This window comes from Malaya genurostris, chromosome 1 (assembly GCF_030247185.1).
Source record: "Malaya genurostris strain Urasoe2022 chromosome 1, Malgen_1.1, whole genome shotgun sequence".
NCBI lineage: Eukaryota > Metazoa > Arthropoda > Insecta > Diptera > Culicidae > Malaya > Malaya genurostris.
This window is the reverse complement of record NC_080570.1, coordinates 141,147,862-141,169,530: the sequence shown is the minus strand read 5'-3', so window position 1 is coordinate 141,169,530 and position 21,669 is coordinate 141,147,862. Positions and strand designations below refer to the sequence as shown.

At 39.4% G+C, this 21,669-nt stretch overlaps 2 protein-coding genes across 2 annotated transcripts in view; one reads left to right on the top strand and one right to left on the bottom strand.

Moving 5' to 3' along the window:
- LOC131425963 (ubiquinone biosynthesis monooxygenase COQ6, mitochondrial) overlaps positions 1-21,669 on the top strand; it is a 28,264-nt gene continuing 6,595 nt past the window's right edge. The window contains exons 1-2 of the mRNA XM_058588298.1: positions 1-275; positions 334-770. Of these exons, the coding sequence (XP_058444281.1) occupies positions 83-275; positions 334-770 (630 nt within the window). The 5' untranslated portion in view covers positions 1-82. The remainder of the gene's footprint in view (positions 276-333; positions 771-21,669) is intronic.
- Positions 914-20,291, bottom strand: LOC131425962 (transient receptor potential channel pyrexia). Its single transcript, XM_058588297.1, has 6 exons — positions 20,224-20,291; positions 10,479-10,648; positions 3,299-3,855; positions 2,032-3,238; positions 1,336-1,974; positions 914-1,276 (listed from the first exon to the last, which is right to left on the bottom strand). The coding sequence occupies exons 2-6, from the start codon at positions 10,503-10,505 to the stop codon at positions 914-916; spliced, it is 2,793 nt and encodes a 930-aa protein (XP_058444280.1). The 5' UTR covers positions 10,506-10,648; positions 20,224-20,291.

The following is a 21,669-nucleotide window of genomic DNA, read 5'->3' as shown; positions in this document are numbered from 1 at the left end:
TTTACGGTGCCTAACGTGTATATTGTAAACATTACGTATTTGGTGAAAAATTCGTTGTGAAATAGCAGCCAAAAACTGCATAATGAGCCGAATATTGACCTACATTTCGCGCGGAATTCTGCTTAATGCCAAACCATTGCGATGTGTTGTATCACATCAGCAATTGTTCAGTACTACACCGCACGAATCGTCACATACCGACCAACCGGCGGAGTTCTACGACATAATCATTGCCGGTGGTGGAATGGTTGGAACCACATTGGCGTGTTCATTAGGTACGATCGGAATGCTTTCCTAGAATGTTTATTCATCGGGTTGTGATATGTGTTACAGGTAAAAACCCTCGCCTCGCAGACCGAAAAATTTTACTACTGGAAGCGGCCAGCGGTTTCAAGCAACCCGCAATCGGTCAATCATCCTACAGCAACCGGGTATCGGCGATCAGTAAGGGAACGCATCGTCTGATGAAAACGATCGGCGCATGGCCACACATCGAGGCTAGCCGGGTCAAACCGGTACTGAAAATGCAGGTCTGGGATGCCTGTTCCGATGCGTTGATCACGTTCAATTACGACGATATGTCGGAAAACATTTCCTGGATAGTGGAGAACGATGTGCTGCTGGGTAGCGTCTACCGGCAGCTGGACGGTGTCGATACAGTGAAAATTCGCTACTCGTCTAAGGTAGAGGAATGCCACCTGATTCGGGATGGAGCGGCTGCCAGCACCGTTCGGTTGGCCAACGGCGAACGACTTAGCTGTGAGTTGCTGGTAAGTGGTTTATTTTATTTGAACTGCTATGCACTGATGAGTCGAAAACGAAACGTAAAGAAAATTAGAACTGTGATGATAATTGGCAAAAACAACATTTTTTTCGAAAAACAATATTTTATTTGATTGAACTTCAAACTACATCATAACTTTTTCACTTTCGCCTTAAGCATCTCTACCTCCTTCAAGAGTTCATCTAATTTCTTGCCGATCTGTTTCTGTCCGTCTTCGAGGGCTTTCAGTTGCCCACAACCGGATAGGATAGATCTCGGTGCCATGCCATCATCTACTCGATTGGGTTGCAGGTAGGGATTATCCGACATGGTTCGGTTTTTGCTTGTTTTCCGAAAACGCTGCCTCCGAAGCGTTACAGTACCTTCGTCACCATCCAGAAACTCCTGAAATGTTTGCATATTGTGAAAAGTTTGCTTTCGTTTAATCGATTGATTCCGCTCCCGGCGCTCGGCCACCAGTTTGTAGATCGATGTTATCAACTCTTTTGGAATCTGCAAACGAAAAAGAAATCTCAATCGACGCGTAGGTTATTGTCTAATTGTTCGCTTACCCTCTTTTCTCTGGGATCGTTCGGTTTTACCCGGAAGTGTAGCTTGAGGCGGGATGTTTTCAAAAGGGCAATCTTCTGAAAAATTGCCCACAAACGGATCGGTGCCTTTCGAAGTATTCGGGAAAACATCAATCCCTCGAGACGTGAAATCAATTCTGCCTGGCGGGACAGTCGATCCAAACCGGCCGATTGCTGCAGCCCTTGAATATCACTGACGGCTAGACCTACCAATAGGTTCGTGAGAATGACCGTCACCAGTAGCACGAAGGCCAGAAACATTCCGTGAGCAGTTCCCGGGTATTCGATCTTCAGATTCTCTCCGTAGAAGATATCTTCGAACTCCAGTTCTCCGGCCATCATTACGAAGGTTTTCAACAATCCTCGGAGGATTTTCTTGAAGGCAATATAGTTCGGAAAAAGAACACAGAAGCTTAAACCGAACGCCACCAGCAGACAGCAATAGGCCATGAGAAATTTGGAGAAATTGATTGCCACGGTTTGGAACATTTGCACGTACAGCCCGAATACCGGAAATCGACCGACCAACAACATCAGTTCCAACCAGGCCAAAAAGATAACGATGGCTGCGATGTGATGCTGCCAGGTTGGCACTGAACTGATCTCCACCGTTGGATCCAACTGAAACGAGGGTACGATGAGTGAACGACTTGTTAAGAAACAAGAACAGAATCTCACCGTGCATAAGAAGATTCCGATTCCGATGCTCAGCTGCAACCAATTCTCCCAATAGCGCACGTAGCCGACGAATCCATGCATCATTTGAAAAATCTCCTTCGACATCAGAAGCAAATTCAGGAAAATGACAATATACCCTACGACAGGGACGTACGCGGATGCTTTGCACGTCTGTACACGACAGTCCTTCACGTAGACTCCCAACACGAAGGTGGTAAACAGTAGCACAAACAGTCCATGGTAGAACAGACTGAAGAGGAAAAATTTCCGTATTCGTCGCCATTTGAGCAACAGAAACGTCTCGCACAGTGGATGCTTCAGGATACGTCTCTGACCAACCTCGATGAATGCCAGCAGAAGCTCGGTCTCACCGCGGTCATTGTTCGGCACCAGCGGTCGAAAGTCCAACCGAATCTCACAATCCACGTCACCGATTTCGTGGATGCTGTTGACACTGATTGCCGTATCCAATTTGTCGATAAACTTCGGGATAATTTCCGGCGTACGCCGTATGATGAACGATAGGGCAGAAACGCCTCCATTAGTTCGAGCCGTAATGTCCGCCCCGTATTGGATTAGCATAAACACGCAGCTGCTGAACTCGTTCAGGGCGGCGATGTGCAGTGGAGTGTAGCCAAAATTGTCTGCTCGATTCACGTCTACCTTGGCCCGTAGTAAACTCAGGGTACAATCCCAGAAGCGCGATTCCTTCACAATCGAAGCATGCAGTGCCGTCCGGCCGTCACGGTAAACGGCGTGGACATCGGCGTTCCGGCTGATCAGATAGGTTACCGTTTCGTGGCACTGGGAAAGACACGCCAGATGGAGTGGCGTCTGTTGGTCCCGATTCCGGGCGTCGATGTCTGCACCGGCCGTGATGAGTAGTTTAACGCATTCAAGGTAGTTTTCGGAAGCGGCCAGATGCAACGCGGTAATCTTTTTCTGCCCGTACTGAGACCGCGCATCGGCACCATGCTGCAACAGTAGGTCCATACATTCCACGAACCCGTTCGCAGCCGCTACGTGCAGTGGAGTTTGCGTGTACACCTGGGGAGTGTTCGAATTGGCACCGTTCTGCAGCAGAAATTCTACGCATTTCCGACTGTTCCGCTGAACCGCGTAGTGCAGAGGGGAATGTTTCTCGATGCCGACGTTTATGTCAACGCCTTTCGCGAGTAACTGAGCAATACAATCGATGCTACCGCAACTACAATAGGAGGATTCGAATGTTTTGATCAATGTTTGGTTCTTGGCAGAGGGTACTTACCTGGCCGCACAGTGCAACGGTGTAGCCTTGCGTTCTCTATCCCAAGTCTGCGCTCTGGCACCATGTTGAAGCAGTAGTTCGACCGCTCTGTAATCACCTATGTAGCACGCAAGATGCATTCCGGTGCGACCCCAGCCATCGGTAGCATTGATGTTAACATCGTTTCGCCCGAGCAACTGTTTCAACATGTCGTGTTTGCTAGTCCATACAGCTAGCAACAGGGTACTGTCCAGACTGTAGTTATAATCCAGCAGAGCGTCCTCCATCGGAACCACACTGATGAACAACTCACCAATCCTCTCCGCATCCGGCAACTCTTTAAGTGTACTCTCAATCTCCGAAAAGGCCCAGATTTCTTCCTGACCCTCGCGACTACCCGAACAGCACAGATCGTTTGGTTGATTCGGGGAAGAGATTTCCACTCCGGCAACGTCACTTTCACTCGAAATGCTCAACCGGTAGCGTTCGGTTCCGCATGTCGACCGGTCGTACGGTGTTTCGTCCTGCCCATCCTGGTAGTACATACGGTACTCGTCCTCCCACTTCATTTCGTTTTCCTGGAAAGTGAATTTGTTTACAGTTCTCATGAAAAATTGTGGAATTGGAACAGTTTTCAACAGAAGAAAATTGGTGGCAAAATAAAATTTGAGTACTACATGCTCTCGCGGAGTAAACATGTAAAAGCCGAAGAACGTCTCGGAAAGCTAAAAAAGTACGAAGATGAAGATTTGGCGACATCGCTTCATGAAGACCGGTGTTAAATAACCTATGGAGTTGTAAACATCACTTGGACTCGACTTTTCGACGGTTGAAAAACTACTCAAAGCCATGGAAATGACACAAAAAGTAGTAAACGCGATGCGTTGAAGCCAAGAGACATCGAACGATGTTCAACCACCAGTGAGATTCTTCTTCTGCGGCAGATAAGAAAGGAATTTTACAAACCCGGCGAACGACCGCAACTAGGTAAAAATCGGGTATAAATAAACGATGTAAATAAAAAAAAAGGCGGATGGGTTATGTCAGAGACATAACTGGATGACGTGAATACGAATTCCTTAGCACTTCCGAATATCAGTTAGTTAATCGATTGTGCGAATTGTACAAGTTTACCCCTTCTTCACTACTAAAATTTGAAATGTTGACAACCAAAAAAATATTACGAAATAATTTGTATAATTCTTCATAATGAAAGAGGAAGACAAACACGTTAAAAAAGTTTCCTCTAATTTAATGCAAATGCAGTGTTCAATAAAACATCTGAAGTCAACAAAACGCATTCAAACCAATACACACTACATCTAATTAAAAAGAGACGAGAAAAAATAAGGAAATTTTCTAATTAGAAACTATCAGACTGTAAACCTTCACTAAACTGATTATTTCTACTGCTGATTTGCATACTTCAACAGATAAATAATTCTAATACTTCTTTAGGTAACATTTGGATCCATTGGAAGGACTGATTTTGCATAATATTTCCCATTGTTTTCTACTTTACATTGTATTTTGCTCCAATACAAACGACCATCAGCAGGATGACGAAATCGATCATCTTTGAAGGGAAGTTGCCTCTGCGAACGTCCCGCAATTGATTCAATACTGATCTAAATTCTTGATACTGGAACTGGAACTGAGCTCTGGACCCGAACCAACCGGAATGGTGGACTTGCTTTTCTGAACTTTTTCAACGTGGTATCCGAGCTTTTCCAGGAGGTTGACAACAAATTGAATAGTACTTTGAATAATGAAAAAGTAGATGGAGTAATCACGAAATATTACAATTCAATAGCAACATCTAGTATACAGAGAGGGTAATACAGAGCAGTACATCGACTTGAGTGCGCGGATTATTGAAGAATAATACATTCAAATTCAACGTAGTAAATTTTATTCGAAGCTATGTTCAATAAATTGAGGAGTCTTACGTTGGTGAACTCCAAGCTACGCTTCGTGATGGGCCGATCAAATGTTTATCCTTGAAACATTTCGGGAATACGTTTTGTAGATACATTATCCGACAAAGGAGCAGTTTATGATAGGAGAATAAAATTAAGTTTGGGCTTTTGGAACTGATAGACTCCTAACTTCAATCATTTAATGATTTAAACAATCTATTGCTGTATCGATAACAGCCGAATTTCCCTGAACTATTTCAGGGTTTACATTGCTTCCAGTATGAGATCTGTATCCTAGACGATTAGTAATAAGCTGGTAGAATACAGAACTAATTTAATTAATCATTGCTTTATTTGAAATCCTGAATATCATTGGTAGATGATCTGTATCAAAGTCGTGCTCGTATCTCACCCAACACAGTCGAAAATCGTTTGCGGTCGAAGCAAAAGAAACAAAGACAATACAGTGCAGTGAACGATAGAGTGTAAGGAATGGTCAAATACGATTTAACAAAGCCCGAAACTTGGCCTGCAAGACCGAATTCAATTTGTATAGATTTCAAGCGTTGCAAAGTTAGACCAGCAGCAAATGAAATTGAAATCTTACTTAAAGAACGAATGCATCTAGACGCTAATAATGTAACTGAGATTCAATTCAACAAGGCGTCTAACTGTGTGTACATTATGTTTAAACGTGAAAGCGATGCAATTGCATTCGCTTCGGTTAACAACGAGGTGCACAGCGTTGAGTGTGACAACATTAAATACAAAATTCTTGTGCACATGGTGGACAATGCCATACAAGTACGCGTGCTTGACCTTCCCCCGCAGGCCACCGATCAGTCCGTTCGGGAAATCATGTCACAGTACGGTGAAGTTCTTTCCATCGAAAGAGAAGTATGGCGGAATTTTTTCCTCGGCATCCGGAATGGTGTACGAGTGGTACGTATGCAACTACGTAAGGCAATTCCATCTTACATCATTTGTGGTCAAGGTGGGACACATCCGTGTAAAACGCTGATTACCTATGAAAATCAGCTGGTTACATGTCAGTTTTGTGAACAACCTGCACACTACGGTAAACCTTGCACTGAAACTGCGAAAAGAACATCTTCAACCAAAGACAAGGTCAAGTTCAACAACGAAAACTAGTGAGCGTAGTACTCCTGTTTTACCATCAAACCAATCAACAACTGCAACCAATGTACAACAAGGCGCTTCTACAGCAACTAGCAACAAGCTCAAGACTGCGAACAACAAGGAAAACAAAAAGAAGACGGATATCAACAACAAAACCATCGATGCGACAATGGAGGACGAGACGAGCTACGAACAAAGTGCCCCTCAACCCTCGCAGGAGGGAAATGGAAGCTCTTCTCCTCCTAGAAAAAGAGTGACAACGAGATCCACTTCAAAAAATTCTTTATTTCATCTGCTAGATGAAAATCAATTGTATTATTTCCCATAGAAGATAAACTAGTTGGGCTATTTGGAAATAAAATTTATTAGAAACCAGTGAAGAGTTCATTATGAAGAACTCGTACTTTTTGATCAAATAAGCATTTAGAACCACATTGAGGAAAAAGAAGATCGATATCTTATGAGTTTTTGAAAATTTCATTTCATTAATTAGTTCATCAACGCGAGCAAGCGACTACCAATCTCTTATCCTTCACGACGTTTGTTACGAATACGATGTCCTGAGGTTTACAAACTGACGTTTACACAGACCTTGCCACTGCTGTTGATTAATTACGTCATTATAGTCAGTAACTGGACTGGAACTGACTTCTGAACCAAATGTATTTCATAAATTCAGTTTCATGATTTATTTTCTTTATTCAATTTCAGAATTTATTCCCTGAATTCATTTCCAGGATCCAAAAACTGCTTGCTGAAACTATAATCGGAACTAGGATTCTTAAACCAGTATTTGAAACTGAAATAATTTCCTCTATTCAGGTTCAGAATTTAGTTCTAGAGCTTATAGATTCTGAAACTTCAAATCAGTTTCATAGTTCTGAAGACTGTCCCAGAAAGTATGGACGCAACCAATAATCGCTGCCATTTCGCAATAGTTCAGAATCTGTCAATTTTTATGGCTGCGTCCTGTTGTTTACACTCTTCTCTAACCACTTGTGCAGTTGTTTATTCGTTTTCATTAGTTTATTTCGACGCGGACTGTCACTGAGAAAGATAGCGAAAATGGAAGGAATAAGTGAAAAAGCCGTGCGAAATGCAATTAGGAAGTTCGGTGAGGATAACACCTTTGAGGATAAACCGAACACGGGTCAAAAAAGGTCCTGCTAACCCTCAGTTGGATAAACGTATACTGAAGGCGTTCGAGCAAAAGAAGGAGATTTCAGTTCGGGATGTGGGCACTTCGAAGTCAAATGTTCTTCGTGCTAAAGAACGTTTGAATCTTCGAACCTATAAGAAGCAGAAACAACCAAAACGTAGTCCGAAACAAGAAGCATCGATCAGGCCGAGGGTTCGAAAGCTGTACAATACGATTCTTGCTGGAAATTTAAACTGCATAATCATGAACGACGAAATCTACGTGAAACTCGATTACAAATCCTTGCCGGGACCACAATATTATACAGTGCGAGAAGGGCAAGTGTTGAATCAGTCCGAGACATCGATTGAAGTCGAAAAATTTGGTAAGAAAGCTATGGTCTGGCAAGCAATTTGTAGCTGCGGTTAGATTTCGAAACCCTTCATCACCACTGCTTCAATGAACAACGAAATATACATCGAGGAATGTTTACAAAAACGACTTCTACAAAAACGACTTCGTTTACAAAAACGACTTCGAAGCCACAAGGATCCTGTTGTCTTCTGGCCAGATCTTGCTTCTTGCCACTACTCGAAATCAACGGTAGAATGGTATACCACCAAAAATGTCACTTTCGTCCCAAAAGATATGAATCCACCAAATTGCCCACAACTTCGACCAATTGAGGAATTTTGGGCATTAACGAAGGCACATCTTAGGAAACATGTCTCGGCAGCCGAAACCATTCAACAGTTCGAAAAAGATTGGAAAAAAGTGTTAAAACTTGTCGCCAAGAAGTCTGTACGGAATTTATTGAGGAACGTTCGCAAGAAGGTGCGCCAGCTAGTCTACAATGGCTAAGTAGCAAATGTTGAGAATAATATTCTGTTGTTGTAGTCTAATATTATCAGTATATCGAAAAAAATTTGAATATCTAACATTTGTGAATTATTTGCAGCGAAATCAAAGTGCGTCCATACTTTCTGGGACAGTCTTCAGAGCAAAATTCATAAACAAAAATCTTGATTTGGATTTCGCACCATAATTTTGCAACTGAATTCTGAACCTGTTCCACATTTCGAATCAAGTTCCTGAATTAAGTTTCATTTCTGTTTGGGACCAAATATTTTTAAAGGATTTTGCGAAGCTTTCCTTTATAAGTTATGTAAATCTACAAAAAAAAAACTATAACAACGTTTGTTGTATTTTTTACTTTCATTTTTTCTCCTCCCAACTTTTTATCCAAAAAACGTCATATTTGTTTACAAAAGTCTTGAACTAAAAATATACTTTTATTTCGTGTTACACATATCGAATTTCGTATTGTACTACGAGCTTCCTAAACCCTCTTCTTTCTAGAAATGATCATCAATTTGAGCAACACATCAATCGAAAAATGACGAAAATGGGCTCCAAGACATGACCCAAAGTTGTTCTGCAGTGTGAGAATGCTTCCGCATCAAGTTCCGTATATTCAACCAAATCGCTCGAAGAAACAATTTCTCTGATTGATTGGGAACTTCTACCACTCTCAACATATTTGCCAGACCTGGCGCCTTCTGATTATGATCTTTCCTATTGATGGGACATGCACCGGCTAAGGAAAACTTTCAGTCTTTCAAAATGTAATTTACGAAAAAGCCTCGATGAATGAAGCGTGAAGATTTCATTTGGAATGGTATCCATCAATTATCCAAGAGTTAGACCAAATTTGTTGGAAGCGAGGACCAATACTTTGAATAAAAAATATCGTTCTTGAAAATTCGATTACTTTTTATGAAAAATGCGGGTGGGTTATGTCAGATACATAGCCGGATTGGCGTTATTACCAATCACATTGGCTCGCTGAAACTCAAACTGTGCCCTTATAAAGCACGATATCAACTCCGGCGAATGACTTATAGATTTTTCGTACAAATTCATCGTTATTCACTTATCGGTGTACTTTGCTCCAGAGGCAACGACTAGCAGCCGATGAATGCTGATGTTATTGCCATTGCTTAAGGCCATCGTCCAAGTACCATGCGCGCGGGTGGTTTTAGGAAATTTTCGATGGAAATTTCGAAAAAATTGACAAAACCAAAAACATACAGACCTTTGAAATACTTTTATCTATCTACAGGGTGAAAATGACTGGAAAATTCGGAGGATTTTACGAGTCTTATCAAAAATAGCGCTGAAAAAATGAGCTTTTTTTGTAATTTTTCACAATTATTTGAAAAAATAATTCGATGGAATGAAATTTTTTTTTCATAAAAAACCTCATGCTGGCAACAAGGATCACATTCGGACACATTTTTGGAAAACCTTTTCACGCTTTTCATGGAAAATCAACGAATTTCATATAACCGATTTCGAGGAAATTTTTGAAATTCGTGGATTTTCTATGAAAAGCGTGGAAAGGTTTTCCAAAAATGTGTCCGAATGTAATCTGTGTATCCATAATAAAGTTTATTTGATAAAAAAAGTTTATGTCATCGCTTTATTTTTCCAGATAATTGTGAAAGATCACAAAAACACTCATTTTTCAGAGCTATTTTTGATAAGACTCGGAAAATCCTCCGAATTTTCCAGCCATTTTCACCCTGTAGATAGATAAATGTATTTCAAAAGTCTGTATGTTTTTGGTTTTGGCAAATTTTTCGAAATTTCCATCGAAACTTTCCTAAAACCACCCGCGCGCATGGTACTTGGACGATGGCCTTAAAGCGAAATTCACACACTCACAAAATTAATCTCGCGTAGATTTTCCCACATCAGATTTTAATGTATTTTTGTTTAAGCGGTTTATGTTGAACTATTAAGTGATAATGACAGCCTCACACTGCTAATGCACCGGTGCGTCGAAGACGAATTGTGAAGAAAATTAAATTGTTACCTGCTTAGTAAATTGATGTTTTACAAAATACCAAAATCCACGCAGAATGTCAATTAAACTCTTGATGAAATTGATTTTCTCTTACCTGTTCGAAAATCTCTAAACTACAAGTAGAAGTCAACTTACAATTATTGAAAATCTAACCGCCTCCATCCGTTCTGTCTTCGTCCGTTTGTTAAGATTTATCAAAGCAACTGTGATTCGCGAGAAACATCCTCAAAGCGTCTTCGTCGTAGTAGGTATCTGCAGTAGCCAAAGAAACGCTTTCTCCGTATCCGTCCTCTTCTGACTGTCAACTGAAATTGTAGAAAAAAAATGATTCTAAAATTTCCAAGCTAGATTACACGACTCAACTCTCCGAGAAGGAGAGAGAGGGAGAGAGAGTGCTCAAATGGCACTACCCGCATCGGATAAACAAACAGAAGAGGTCAATATAAACAAAGTCTGAGATTGGTTTTCCTCTTTGCTCCAAACGATCGCGTTTATGCTCTGGGGGTGGGGAAAGGGTTCCGGTTTAAGTGGAAAGCAAATGTGCGGCCGATTCGCCTGCTTGACATTGGCTTCCGAACCGAATCGTAGCAGAAAAATTTTAACGAGTTTGGTTTTCACGCTGCGCCGCTGTTAACCGATGTCGGTCATTCCGATCGGTGCCAGTGGAAAACTAAGTCGTGCGTGATTCGGCCGGAACGTGACGGCAATAAAGAGAAGTGGTACCGGGTAAATATACTTTACCAGCATATGCCATAAATTGTGTACACTCATGTCACAAACAAACGGGCAGTTTCGGGTGGGCTAGGGTTCCGCTGGGTATGAAGGTCCAGTTCTGGTTAAGTCTAGTTTGTCTGTGATTTTGGGAATGATGAAGCCGGGAACGTTGAAACGCAGGAGTTGATTTTGCTCGGTTTTGGTCATAATTAAAATTGATCGCTGTATTAACCCATTAAATAGTAAGCCGATGATCTTTGATGTCGAGTGCAATGTATAGGAAACCAATTCGTTGGGTAATTTGTAGCTGATATTACACTTATCCATTGCCATTATATTCAGTTTATTGAGTTGGTATTGGATTTTATTTAGATCTAAGTTCCGGTTCCGAAGGTACTAGTTGCAGAGTTTTTTAAACAGAAGCTCAATTGGAAGCTGCGGTTTTACAGACTGCTGTCAAAGTTAGTTCAGTTCGAATTCACATTTAAAACAATAACAATGATGGTGATAAATATTCGTTACACTGGACATTCCAGGTTATGTTCAGCTGATCTATTCTATCTGAACACGAATGATTAACAATTTTTCGGTGATGGACTACTTTCTATTTCGGTCTCAGAGTTCAACCGAATAAAATTCAATTGATTGAATAATCAGTCTGACTACTAACAACTTCCAAAAGTTGTTAGTTAAATTTGGTTAAGTGTATTTGAAGCAATTCGTGAAGCGGTAAAGAAAAATAGAAGCAAAATACTTTTGCGATGTCATCCACTTGACATTATCGAAATAAAACTTAGTCATTTGGAATTAATAACCTTGTTAGAATCTATGTATATAACCAAGATTGACTACTGTTTTATTTGAAATTGGCAGATAATCTGAATCACAGCTTACAGGTGTAATGAGTTCACTACAAATATCACTTTGATCTGTTAGAAGATTGTAGAAGGGTTTCTCACGGAAGAAAAGCACGTTGGACTATTTGGAAATAAAACTGAATACTAATTAGTAGGGAATTGATTATGAAGCTGTTATAAAGCTTACTTTAACGGTTATTCCACGCGGCATGCTTAGCATTCAGATCCTTTATAGTGAAAAATTTAGATGGATATCTTGTGAGATTCATCTTCACTCGATTTTACCCACACATGACTTTAGAATGAAACCTTTAATGAGTATGTCTACAACATTTTGTCACCAATAGGAAGTAATCAAAAGCAATTCCGTATACGTGTTTATTTGAAAATACTTATTCATTAAGTTAACATGGACATGCATTGCTTAATCTGCAATCTCAAATCAGACCGTCTGACCGTCATGATTCATAATAGGATGAGTTTTATGAATATCTGTTTGTACAAGTCTCAGTTCCAAATCTTATTATAAACTCTGTTAAGTAAGAGAGTGTCCAGCATAATCTTGAAATAGTTTATTTCATTAAAGTTTTTGAATTATATGCTGAGGTCTTTTGTACCACGTGAAAACACCGCACAAAACAACCGCGCAGAAAATTGCGTTACTTCGGAAATCCGCGTAGAAAAAAACGCAAAACTAAAAATTTTTCTGATGTCAAATATCTTAGAAATGCAATGAAACGTCCACATCTGGTGTAAACTCAAAAAAAAAATTTTTTTTTGAAAAAAAACGGCTTTGGGAATTTGAGACCGCATAACTTCGGAAATTCACGTAGAAAAAAACCGCAAAAACGAATTTTTTTATTTAATGCCAAATATCTTAGAAATGTATGAAACGTCCAGGGGTGGCATTATGTATCTCGATTCGACTAAAATTTGATCGAATCGATCATGTTTCGTATTATGGTTCTTGATTCGAACTCGATCATCGAGCTGCGTTCGACTTCACTCGAAGAAGTATTAGATTGTCGAGAAGTTTTGACATTATGAAACCAAAACAATCGATCTCGTAAACGACTAAACTACGTTCCGTTTTATTTAAAGGTAGTTATTGATAGCGTCACAGATTTTCATAAACAAATTAGAATTGATAATTTTCAGTCTAATGCATTGTTTTATATGTCATGACATATTTTGTGTGTTTGGCACATTATGGTTGTGTCGGACTGTTTAAAAATCATATCAATTGAAAGCTACACGGTATTTAATTAATATAACAAAAGTAAATCGAAGTTAAACTATGTTCAGTAACCGGAGTTTGTAATCAAAATTTCTGGAACCGGTGGACGAAAAACGTTACCAAAACGAATTGTGGGAAAAGGCGTAGAAAAGTGGGTTAAATTGAAAAAGATATTTCAGTGCGGAATGTTGAAAACAAGGATGGCTTTTATCGTATCAAAGAACATTCACTGGCAACTCTTCAACGATTGAATCAGTGCCATCAAAGAGAAACGGAAATCATCGCAACAACAAAAACCTGGCATGCTGCTGTGGGAATCCTCTCTGAAGCAACAAACGGTCGCTTATTCTCGTTTCGCGATCCGATTCTATACAGGCAGTTGTCAATTGCGATAGAATCATTTTACTATTGCCGCTTATTCTAACTATGTGCATATAACCTTTGTATAAGTTGTGTCTATGAAAATGTCTGTGAATGCTCCACACAAGGGTTTTGAAATATTGTAACCTAGTATGAGAATCATCAAGTTGAACCATCGATTCGATTTTCTGCGATAATTGTCAACTTGCGATCCTCTCTTGGGAAATTCCACACAGCAACGATCATTATCAGACTGTAAATTTTTTTTAAGGGCGTGAAATACTCAGAGTATGAAGTGGAACGAAGAAATGTAGCAAAATTCTCTCACGGTTCATGCATTGAGAGACTCGAGTTCTTGTAGAATCTCCTACGGGATTGAAAATGTTGTATACAATATAGATAGCAATATAGCAGCTTCTGTCAAATTTTCGGCAATCACCAACACTGGTTGAAAATAGTAGAAAAGTTTAGAAAATCAGCAACTTTGACTCATTTCTGTTCCATTTAATGTTTGGCATGATAACAACTGAAAATTTTATGTAGAATTATTTCAATCTGAATTAGTTTTAATATTTTTGTGATTTTGTGCGGTATGTTTGAATAATATTATTCAATAATTAAATAAAACCTTCAAAGTATATGAAATATGTCAAAAGCATCACAATCTCGCTATGTCGTGATAAACACTCTAATTTGACTTTTCAATAGTCATTATTTTTACGTTTCGTCTTTGACTCATCAGTGCAGAGAAGTTCAAATTGAACTGCTTAGTGCTAAACTCGGCAGTTCAATTTGAACCGCTAAGCAGACGTAAAGTTTCTGCTACTTACAGAACACTTTTTGTTTTGCAACAAAGTGCAATGTCTTTTCTGACGTGCCGAACGAAAACGTGTTTTCGACTATTGCTGGCCGATGCAGGTATGGTAATTTAGGGGTTAGCCAAATTTTGTGCTAGGGCACATAACCGTTTTCATTATTTTTACGTTTCGTCTTTGACTCATCAGTGCAGAGCAGTTCAAATTGAACTGCTTAGTGCTAAACTCGGCAGTTCAATTTGAACCGCTAAGCAGACGTAAAGTTTCTGCTACTTACAGAACACTTTTTTTTTCAATAGTGCTATAGATTATAAATACTACAATCAATACTGCAGAACCTAAAAGCCTTTGATTAAAACTACGCATATGGACGACGTAAATGTAATAAACTTGCAACAATACAATTTTAAATCAATATAATTTTAAAAGTTTATCTATAGATTGTTTACAAGCCCGCGCTTAGAAAATTCTTTACTCTTTCAGATGGATTGAAAACGCATCGGCATCTCAATTGATTAAAATTACAGAAATGTAGTCATATTTTTCCAAACACAATTTTGTATTACATACATTTTCCTTCTTTTCAGTACTCGAACCGAATTAATGTAATCTAAAATATCCAAACGTTTATTTTTATTTGACAATTCGAACCGCGCCAGTCGAAATTTAGTACTACATTAGGATCTCGAACAAGAAGTCGAAAGTGAAACGTAATGCCACAATTCAGTCGAATCGACTTCAAAAATAATCGTTTCGAGAAACTCGATTCGAGATGCATAATGTCAGCCCAGATGTGGTGTAATCTCAAAAAAAAAATTGTTTTTGACATTGGGACTTGAAAATTGTTCATATTTCCGAAATCGATTTTTTTATGCCAAATGTCTAAGAAACGCAAAAAACGTCGAGATCTCTTGTAATCTAAAAAAATTTTTTATAAATCAAAATGCAAAGGTGACGAGAGATCTTGACGTTTCATTCATTTCTAAGACAAAACAAGAAAACCGGATAATTTCGCGTAACTTATGAAATCCGCGTGACTTGGGAAATTCGCGTAAAAAACCCGCGTAAAAAAGATCTCAATGTGCATACGTTGAATTTATTCTGACGCAACGCGATCTCAGTTCAATTGTGATTCCAATCACCACTAGCATCAATTATTGCTTGAGCTTCCTGATCGATTTCCACAATCTTTGATTCCAATGACAGGTCTTGTGGTCCCATACAAAATTCTTGAATGTTAATTGGATCCAACTTCCGTTTCCAGAATTATGGGGTAAAATGACCAACAACATGTGAAAATAAGTGCACTAACTGGGGACGGGTATAGCGTGACGGGATAGTCGATGCCTTTCACGCAACCCACCTGGGTTCGATTCCCAACCCCGCACATAGGGTCAGAAAGTTTTTCTGACCCGAAGAGGCGAATGACTTTAAGGTTAAAACCTCTATAATTGAAACAAAAAAAAGTGCACTAACTTTTCTCGGAGAGTATTATGGTCCCATTGAAAATTCCTGAATTTCATGTGATTTGACTTCCGGTTCCGGAATTACAATTCTAATAAATTTTAAATTACTTACTCATTTTTCTCAGAGATGGCATGACCGATTTCTTACAAACTTAGACTCAAATGAATGGTCTTATGGTACTATGCAAAACTTCTGAATTTCATTCTGATCCGACTTCAGGAATTATAGGGTAAAGTTAGCTAAAAATTTGATACCATCACTTAAAGGGACGAAACAAAATACGTTAAAAATTTCTAAACCGACTTCAAAATTACTCCAACCGGTAGTCATTATCAGTAAACCAAACAAACCGATTCCGGTTATTGTTTTAAGAATCGAAGGAAGTTATTTTGAAGAATACCACAGTATTATATACGAGAATGTGCATGGTATGAGAAAGGTATCGTTACACCACTAGGTGGGTTAGAAAAGATTTTTAACCGTACTCCTCCATTTTACAAACCTTTTTGCTTAAATTTCGCTTGTTCTTGACGTAAGCACAAGCCAGGATTGCGCGAAAACGAAACCACGATTCGATTTCCGTCCGTTTTGGTTAATTTTTTCTCCGAACCAAGATTTGGAAGGTCATCGGCTGTTTTTGACTCTTTGAATCGTTTAACCCACTTCTTGACAAACGATTCCGACTTTAATTACGATTTTAGTGTTTTTACCGACGGAAGATTCACTTTTACCGACCTTTTTCCGAAGCATCAAAGACAGAGGTTTTTCTTAAGTAGATATCACTTACCGATCGCAAGTTATGATGGGTACACTCTTACTAAACAGACCATAAATCAGCTGTTTTTTTTTCAAAGAAGGGCGAATTTTACAAAAGTGAACAAATCGAGTTTCTCTCTCCTACCTATAAAGGCTCTGAAATCCTACAATTTTGTCTAAAAATTCGACTCAATCTCAGTAATACAAAGAACTATAGAGAGCGAAACTGTCATTCCATTTGTTCACGTAAGTTTTGCACTCCGTGTTCCATGCCAACGAACGAGGCGATACTTCAATTGCTAGTAAGGAAGGGCGAAACTATTTATTTTGTTTATTTTAGATTGTTTCCGAACCTTTTACTGCTGGAAAAAGTAAATGAGACGATAAAATTATCCCCAGATATGTCTTAGTCGCGGAAAACAGCCGCAAGGGCGTAACTTCATAATTTACACAGGAAGCGTAAAGTAAACAAATCGAAAAAGGGCGAAACTTTTTTTATGTTGAATTATTCCGTGAATATAGAATGAAAGTGGTGAAATTTGGATGCCTTTCAAAGATAAACCAACAATTCATCGACTAATCAAAAATTGATCTGAGAATATACGATAATTTCTAAATAGGATTTGAAACTCAATTCGAAACATTCATCGATATTTTTCTCCATTTGCTGTCAATGTTAGATTCGCCCTTCTTTGAAAACAGTTGAAATGTAATTCAGTACTGATCCGATATCAGATGAATTATCCGTACAATTAACAATTTTGGGATTAATTAGTGATTTGTCCAATCATTGATCAATGGTTTGATCGGTGCAGATTTACTTGGAACAGCTTGGCTTTAAATGATCAATTTAGATACCGTAATTGTTAGCTTATTGTAATGGGGTCCATAACCTATTGAGCCGTATGGTTCGCATCACTCACCGCCCCGCCGCTTGCAGTATTTACCGGTCATCCGGACGCCGTTGGGTTGTTGTTTATTTAGCTAGAAAACAAGCGTCACCGCTCTGGTTGCTGAGCGGAGAAGAACGCAGTGTGCGGCGGTGACAGAATCGTGTATGTCGAGCTGTCAACAGTCGTTACGGTTGCGATTGATCCGCATACGAAAGAAATTCATGATCTACTATGATGGGTTTTCGTTTTCGGTTGGTTTCCAAACGATCACGATCGGCTAGAATTTGGGCTGACACGTATGGAATCTGGCAACCGCGTTCTGGCCGTTGCCATTGACGTGAGTGTGTTTACCTACATGCTATTGCAGTAGAGATGGGAAATATCGAATTAAATCTGTTATCGATAATATCGATATATCTCAATCCAATATCGATATTATCGATAAATATCGATATTTGTCACCAGTTAAATGAAAATTTATTAAAACAAGAAAGTATATTTGATTGCAAAAATTAATTTTAGGTTCACAGCCGAACAAATTACATTTTCAAAAATTGAAATATCCCTGGGCTCAAACAAGCCGTGTTTCCCGCTGTGGAATTGACTCTTCCAGCGTCTTTTTTTTGCTAGAATTATCAAAAGACGCTGTGCAATAAATTTCTGTGTAATTTTCCCAATAAAAGAAAATATCTATTTTCTCTGGTGCTTGCTCAATACTTAGCATACACGCTGCCAACAAAATACTTAACATTAAGTACTGTTCGCCCTTTACAAGAGTTGCGTGCAGGAAGTCAATTTTAACAGACCCTGTCAGCTTGGAGCGAAATTAGTCTTCAGTCCAGTAACGCCATCGCACGGCATCACATTCAACATATCATGTCATTTGTATGGGCGCGTATTATTCGTGCGCGCCAGAGATGCCAGGTAAAAATTTCAAATATCTGCAGACAGGGTCTGTAAATCTGAATCAATTTCTCTATAAAGTATGACACCTGAAGCACTTTACCCCAAATCTGCAGATTTACAGACAAATCTGCAGACCTGGCATCTCTGGTGCGCTCCAAACGAATTTAACATTGCTCTCCCCTACTTCTATGTATGAGATTCAATGCGAACTCGCCTGAGGGTGCCATGCTCGCTAAGAACGATGTTGCCAATGATTTGTTCGTGAAATGTGAGAGCTGGATATCTAGTTAATATGATGTCTTTGATTTTAGGTAAAATTTTATTAACGTATTTTTGAATATAGCCTAAATATCTAATATTAGATAAAAACTACACGAGCGAAGTAATAATATGAAATTATAATTTTACTTAACTCCATGGTTGCAATATCGAATATCGATATTTTTCGTCAATGCTCTGAATTATCGATGTCGTCGATATCGTGGCAATATCGATATTATCGATAAATATCGATAAGTTTCCCATCTCTATATTGCAGTGCAGATTTATTGTAATGTAAATGTCGCCACTGAAATGGGGCAATAAATATGAAAACAGCATGATTGAATGGTTCAATTTCGGGTCCAATTCCCGGGCACTGAATTTCACGCATATTTAGTGATCCGTAACAGTGCAGTCATTTCTGGCGGTATTTACCATGAACTGTACAAAATTTGATCATTACTGGTTACGAATATCTGCAGATTTTCCGTGCAACCCAAGTATGCGTGGCAATGGGTGATGAAAACAGAAGGGACTAATTCTGCCGGGTGTGAATAATCAACGCCTGTGTGAAAAGTGGTGCTCATTGCAAGATCGTCTTCCAAGTGGATTAAGTATTCGCTTCGGTCGATGGTGTGATCTCACAGGATGACGTAGGTGCCATACAGCGAAACATGGAAAAGTGGGAAAATAAAGCAGAAATAATTCATACGTCCGAATTAACCATAGCAGGTCGAATAGAACATTTCGAAACCAATTGGCAGGTGGTCAACCTTGGACTGGAGGTAAACCGCCTATCGGTATAAAACTGAAGTTATAAACATGTCGAAACGATCATCCAACAATCTCGCAGGAATCACTCTCCACTAAACTAGTTCAAATTGCATCACCCACCAGTCTCGCGTCACTCCAGAGTGTGCCTGCCCCCGCCTACTAAGTTCATCATCTTCCGCAACCAAATCATCGCGGAATTCATAAACAAACAACAAGATTTCGGTTCCTCCGTACGTGTCAGGTTTGCTTTTAATTAGATGCTAAATTCGTTCAAACACGACTGAAAACCATCGCCCCCACGGGTCTCGCGATGCACTGGCCGACACAGCGTTCCGTTCCCCGGAGGAAGATGGATTATGGATGCGGTTTTATATTTCACCATTCGCAATTCCGCGTAAGTGTCGCGGACATCTGCGTGATGAGCGATGACTGTTTTTTTCGGCTGAAATATGCCCCTCGTCCCTTCCATTCCATCGACAGTTTCCCCGCACTGCTTTGGGTTTTCATACACTTAAATATGGCATCGAAACTAAGCATTTCAACGGTTCAAGGTCACACTCGAAGAGTGTGACTGACTGGATCTGATATCATTTGGTGGAGATGTTTTTACATTCTTCCCTGTGTCTGAAGATGCACCGATATTAGAACACTGAAACAACAAGCGGAAGGATCACATCCCTCCTTGGAACCACGATCACCAATGACTCCTGAACGGTATTGGATTTTTTTGTTTCCACTTAATTCTGGATACAGCGAATCGAGAGAATTTTCACCTCTGCACAAATAGGAAAGTAAAAGCAAAACAAACTACAAAAAAAAACCGAAACTGGATTATTTCACCTAACCGGGTTTGGCCTTGGTTGATCCTCGCGGACTGTACCGTTATCCGATGTTGCTCGGTGGAAGTGCGTTTGTAAACTGATCTGATTTTCCGCTCATTTCATTCGGCGGTCGGTGGTAAAATTAACACTCCCTCGCGGATCGTTCCCGTTAATGATCGTTGGTGAGCGGGAGAGAAAACACTTATTCATCCAAAGGGGAAGAATGGGGGCTACATTTCGGAGTATGGAAACCAAAGGATAACAGTCGAGTGAATGAGGCCACCGATAACCGGTCGTCTCCATCGGGGTCGAATTAACTTGACGAAGAAACGCTTCGATCAAATGTAAAACGAATGCGGACGGATGGTGTTTTGTATTTGTATATGGCGTTGGCTTCATTGAAAATGAAACCAGAAACATTTGGTTACGTCTTTTTCGTATTGTGAGTTCTTATGTTTCCAGGATTGCAATCACCCAGGAAAACATGAACAAGCTTCAAAAATGCATGTTACCTGTTGAAATACCAAAAGTGGAAAGGTGACGAATAAGCTCGTGAAATGCTTATTACTGTCGTTTTCGCTTGAGAAAACTGAAACTGACCCAGGGTAGTTTCATCAAAAAAACACTTCTAACGAAACAGTGTTGGTTTCGCACTTAGCAACGGAGGCTTGAGAATACCCGTTATAAAAACCAGGTTCGATACTGACTCGATTTTCAGTTCAACAACGTCAAAACTAGATTCGAAACTGGCTTCAAACGAACGGTTTGACAGCAGAGATTGGAAACTGGGTTAGGTTTGGCATCAAGCGAAAACGACATGCGATTGAATAACAGACGTAGTTTCACCATGGATACAAACATCACATTCATCCTTATTCTGAATATTTCATTCGTATTCCTAAAAACGCTAGCAAAATCAAAGGTAGCTAGGATTCGACCGAACGTTATTCAGAATAAGGGCTAGGGATGTCGTAATATCGATCGATTAATCGAGTAATCGATTAATAACCCATATTATCGAGTAATATTTAATCGATTAGCTTAAAACTAATATTCGATTATTGAGCTAATCGAATAGTTAAAAAATTCCCATAGTAATAATCGAGTAATCGATTAAAAACCTAGACAATCGAATAAATTACAATCGATTAATTTCAAAATTATACTCGATTATTAAGTAATCGAGTAATTCGAAATTTCCGACATCCCTAATAAGCGCGATTATCATAGATGGATACAACTCACGATGATAAATGGACAGGTGGTAAGATTTTTCTACGTGTGAGCGCGGTTGTCTTTTTTTTTTGGAAAAACAATAATTCTGTATGAAATGTTCGAAACGACGAATGTAACAATGAAAGATTCTCTTTGTTTACTTTCTCTTTCGATTATAACGGTACTCTTAGCAATCCTTCACTAGAATTATTTACCGATAATAATAACTAAAGTTATCATCTTTGAATCT

What these genes read in the sequence shown, in the direction of transcription:
- LOC131425962 (XM_058588297.1), bottom strand. Translation starts at nt 10,505, where the DNA reads ATGGAGGCGGTTAGATTTTCAATAATT. An exon ending in CCGTTGCACTGTGCGGCCAG is followed by an intron (nt 3,239 to 3,298) that starts GTAAGTACCCTC and finishes CTCCTATTGTAG; the next exon opens with TTGCGGTAGCATCGATTGTA. An exon ending in ACGATCCCAGAGAAAAGAGG is followed by an intron (nt 1,277 to 1,335) that starts GTAAGCGAACAA and finishes TTTCGTTTGCAG; the next exon opens with ATTCCAAAAGAGTTGATAAC.